This window comes from Ruditapes philippinarum, unplaced genomic scaffold, assembly GCF_026571515.1.
Source record: "Ruditapes philippinarum isolate M1 unplaced genomic scaffold, ASM2657151v2 ctg6579_1_1_1_1, whole genome shotgun sequence".
Taxonomy (NCBI): domain Eukaryota; kingdom Metazoa; phylum Mollusca; class Bivalvia; order Venerida; family Veneridae; genus Ruditapes; species Ruditapes philippinarum.
Genome location: NW_026864348.1, coordinates 78645 through 82474, shown reverse-complemented (window position 1 = coordinate 82474; position 3830 = coordinate 78645). Strand labels below are relative to the sequence as shown.

At 31.3% G+C, this 3830-nt stretch overlaps 1 protein-coding gene across 1 annotated transcript; it reads right to left on the bottom strand.

The window, feature by feature from the left end:
* Nucleotides 1-242: 242 nt before the first annotated feature.
* LOC132725288 (heavy metal-binding protein HIP-like) lies at nt 243-3169 on the bottom strand. Its single transcript, XM_060710386.1, has 2 exons — nt 2769-3169; nt 243-820 (listed from the first exon to the last, which is right to left on the bottom strand). The coding sequence occupies exons 1-2, from the start codon at nt 3052-3054 to the stop codon at nt 384-386; spliced, it is 723 nt and encodes a 240-aa protein (XP_060566369.1). The 5' UTR covers nt 3055-3169; the 3' UTR covers nt 243-383.
* Between the last annotated feature and the right edge of the window lie 661 nt (nt 3170-3830).

Genomic DNA, 3830 nt, shown 5'->3' with positions numbered 1-3830 from the left:
TATTAAACTATTTATCGCCTTAAAATAGTAGCTATGTCATAAAATTTTAACTGATCAAGTCTAGTATGATGAAATGCATAGCAATTGCAACATTATGCATGGAATTAATAAGGTGTTTGCAGTAAACATGCAATTTTATTTAACATGATGTAGACAAGTATATTTCTGCTGAAATTTCATAAATACTTTACGATTTTCAAACGTGGTTTAATATTTTTCGGTTAAAACATTAAAACAAACAAAACAACAATAAAAAATATTATTGTGCATATAACTCACAGTTTAGTTAAGTGCATATAACCCACAAGTTAGCAATATAATGATGAGGAAAATCGTCGACGGCTCTAAATACACGGCCAACGACCTGATTAACTTATAAGACATTATGTATGAAGAAGAACACCAATAAACGAATTCCGACGATGGCTGTCGTCGTGAATCTGAAAAGTAGAAGAAGAATATCCAGAAGTACACATTATCCATACTTGGTCACCTGTTTCCATCCTTGTAAGGGCGCTTACAGAACTACAGCCGGCGTATTTGTGTTTATTTTCATCGGCTTGTTCAAATTGTTGTGATCTTGCTATCCACTCACCATCTTTCACAATAGCATAGTGAATAACAAGTGCGTATGTGTTGCAAACATGGGCGGTGAAGTGATAAAGACCGTTAGTTGGTGCCGTAAATACTCCACTTTTAGAATCATATCCTTTCCCTTCGTTTATGAGCACCGACTGAAGAATAAGAATTTCGTTCGTGTGTAAACTCTTGTCGAATGGATTATAAGCACTGAAAGCTACAGTCTTGTAACCAAACGTTTCTGAAAAGAAATGTATAAAAGTATTATCAAATTGAAATACAATACATGTAAAAGATTTATGATTTACATGGACTACAATTTGCTCAAGTGTTTGTTGATTGAATTTATTGTACAATAAAAAATTCCTCGTAGCACATGCTATTTTTCTTCTATATGATTTAAATGTACAGGGCAAGTTTTGCTCCGTCTATGTGATATTTTTTTCATTTATTTATTTTTTTTGTACAAAGAAGGTCTTACTTCAATAAATATCCCATTTCTATTAAGTTACAGATATATTATTTGAACCATTCGCATTTCATGGAATGTCGCTGTCGCATTAAATGTTCCATCATTATATCCAAATGGACAATGTGCGGATGCGTCTCCATTCAAAATTATATAATTTCATATTCTGATTAAGCCCATGCTACAGGCGTGGAAAGAAGCTTGCACTTTAACTATCGTTCATGAACTGGCTGAATTAAACCGAGCCTGCAAATCGATTTAAACTTTCTTGATAAATTCCTAATTTTTTTATTTCATGTAGATGACAAAAAAATTATATTAACATTCCCCATTTACCGTGGTGTTATATAGAACAATTTGTCGCCTGCCGGAAGCGATCATTTTAGACCAGACACCAAGTACCTCACCGTCTTGTCAGGAACCAAGTCGTTTGACTGTCAACTATTTTCATGCCTTTTAGACAATTGGTTTGTTATTAAACTTAGACTGACGATATGTTCCAAGATTGCAGGGTAAATTGTCAGTAAAAACTGGTATTTGATAGTGCTATACATAACAATTTACTAGCTTAAATGAGGCTGAAGTACCGGAAAACTTTTATTTTACAAAAATAAGAAGAAAATAAAAATGTATTTTTTTTTCTTTACGTATTTAGTTGTAGAAGTAAGATAAATTAGATATTGTTTCGATCATGTTTTACAACAAACAAAATTTGAAACCTAATAAACGTAGAGAACAAAAAATAAATCACAATGCGTCGCAATGTTCGTAAACAATCTTCAACCTTGATTTAAACCTTGATCCAAAAATATATACACTTAATTGTATTTTTACAACTTAAATCATTGTTTAGATAGAGTTCGTGACTAATAAAAATTCCCCACTCTTTCTGAATGAATGTAATGAAAATTGAATAATTTAGAACAATAATAACACGTACAAACAAAAAAAAGTTTAATAGTAGGTTCCATTTTGAATTTTCTTTTATTTATAAGCTTATTTGTCTTAGCTATAAATGTTCACATATATTCAAGACAGATATAAAGTCATAACAAACGTGAACAGCAATTCTATATAGAATTACAAGAGACTTTGTTAAAAATAAATAGTTAAATGGCTACAACTCTGCAGCTAATATTCATCAATTTACAATGTATGTACTGCAGATTTATTTCCCTTTGTGACATAGATCATATTTTACAATAGACTCGCAAAATAATGGTCATCACATTGAAGTCTCCTTTCAATGTCAAAATTTGCACGCCGAGATGCTATAAAAGACAGCTTCATTTCCCACTTGTGATGTTTTTTACAGAAATTGTCAAATTTTACACCTACATGTACTCGTATTATTGCTCCTATAATCACAAAAATCATAAAAATTAGAAATGTGATAGTTAATTGCATTGACATGAATCGACTTCAGTATTTACCATTGGTGAATGTTTGAAATAAGTTCAAACATGTTTATAAATACCTGCTTGACCATTATCCTGCTTTTAAATCTTAAATCTCTAAATATCGCTCAAATCTTTCAATGACATCGACAAAAGTTTTGAAAACATTTGATACAAGATTACTCAGCTTTGCAAATATTATAAAAGGGAGAAGAGAAATCAAGTTGGCACGAAAATATAGACTAAGAACAAAATAACATAAAGTTGTTGGAAAAATTTAAATGAAATTAGGCAAAATATTTAAAAAAATCAAAAGTTCTTACCTTGAAGACTTTTAACTCTGTCTGTGATATTCATCATTCCCTTTTCATGTTTGTCGACCATCTGGTCCATTTCACCTTTACGCTTTTCTAAAATAGCTAGCATATATTCTTCCGTTCTCCTTAAATCGTTCGCCATCTTCTTTACTTCGTATCTTGTCTCGGTAATGAATTCCATTATTCTTTTATCATAGTCAAATTTCGAACATCCTGGTTCTTCGGTATAAACAAAATGACATACGTTTAAAGCGAAGGCTATGACAGCAAACCCCAAATTTAGTTTTAACATTTTGCAGCGTACAACTATTAGAAACCGCTCAAGAAGTAATTAAGTTGTCAGCAAGAACGGATGATTCATAATTATAAACACGTCGTGCACTTTTTTGGTACACCCAGTCATTGAATTTCGTCTTAGGTCTATAGTCCTACTTCCTGTGTTATGTTAGATCAAATAAGTGTCTCATTGCATGCAGAAACAAATTTGTTAAAATCACTTGGTGAAATCATTGCTGTCAAAATAAATGTTTGATTTGTTACTCGATTACGTTTGTTTAAATTGGATACCTTAGGTTTAGTTTATTTACAACAGTTGAAAATCGTCTCACAAGATTATGGAAGCGTGAGATGCAGTGATTTGAAAAAAAAAACAATATATAAGTTAGGTAGTAGTCACTGAAAACTTCCTTGTTATTATTACATGAAAAAAGTTTATCTTGAAATCTTTCATGATTAATACTTAAATAACACGCAACAATCATATAATCGTAGAATCCCAAAGTGGAAAGGATACATGAGCTTGCATTTTGTTTTGGATATATCAGTTATAGTTAAATAATTGTTTTGTCGTTGTACGAAGGTTCCACTTGCATGCATGTTGTTTTCTTATAGATATATCAGCTGTAGTTACCTTAATGTTGTGTCGTTTATTTTTTGCACTGACATTCATGTTGTTTTGTTATAAATGTACGGATTACAATTGCAGTATCATATTGCTGTGTTTCTGTGGGTAGAGTGCTTCTAATTTCATACATGCTTTTAAATACTTGATGAAAAAGAGGATTGGAA

What these genes read in the sequence shown, in the direction of transcription:
- LOC132725288 (XM_060710386.1), bottom strand. Translation starts at nt 3,054, where the DNA reads ATGTTAAAACTAAATTTGGGGTTTGCTGTCATAGCCTTCGCTTTAAAC. An exon ending in CAGAGTTAAAAGTCTTCAAG is followed by an intron (nt 821 to 2,768) that starts GTAAGAACTTTT and finishes ATTTCTTTTCAG; the next exon opens with AAACGTTTGGTTACAAGACT.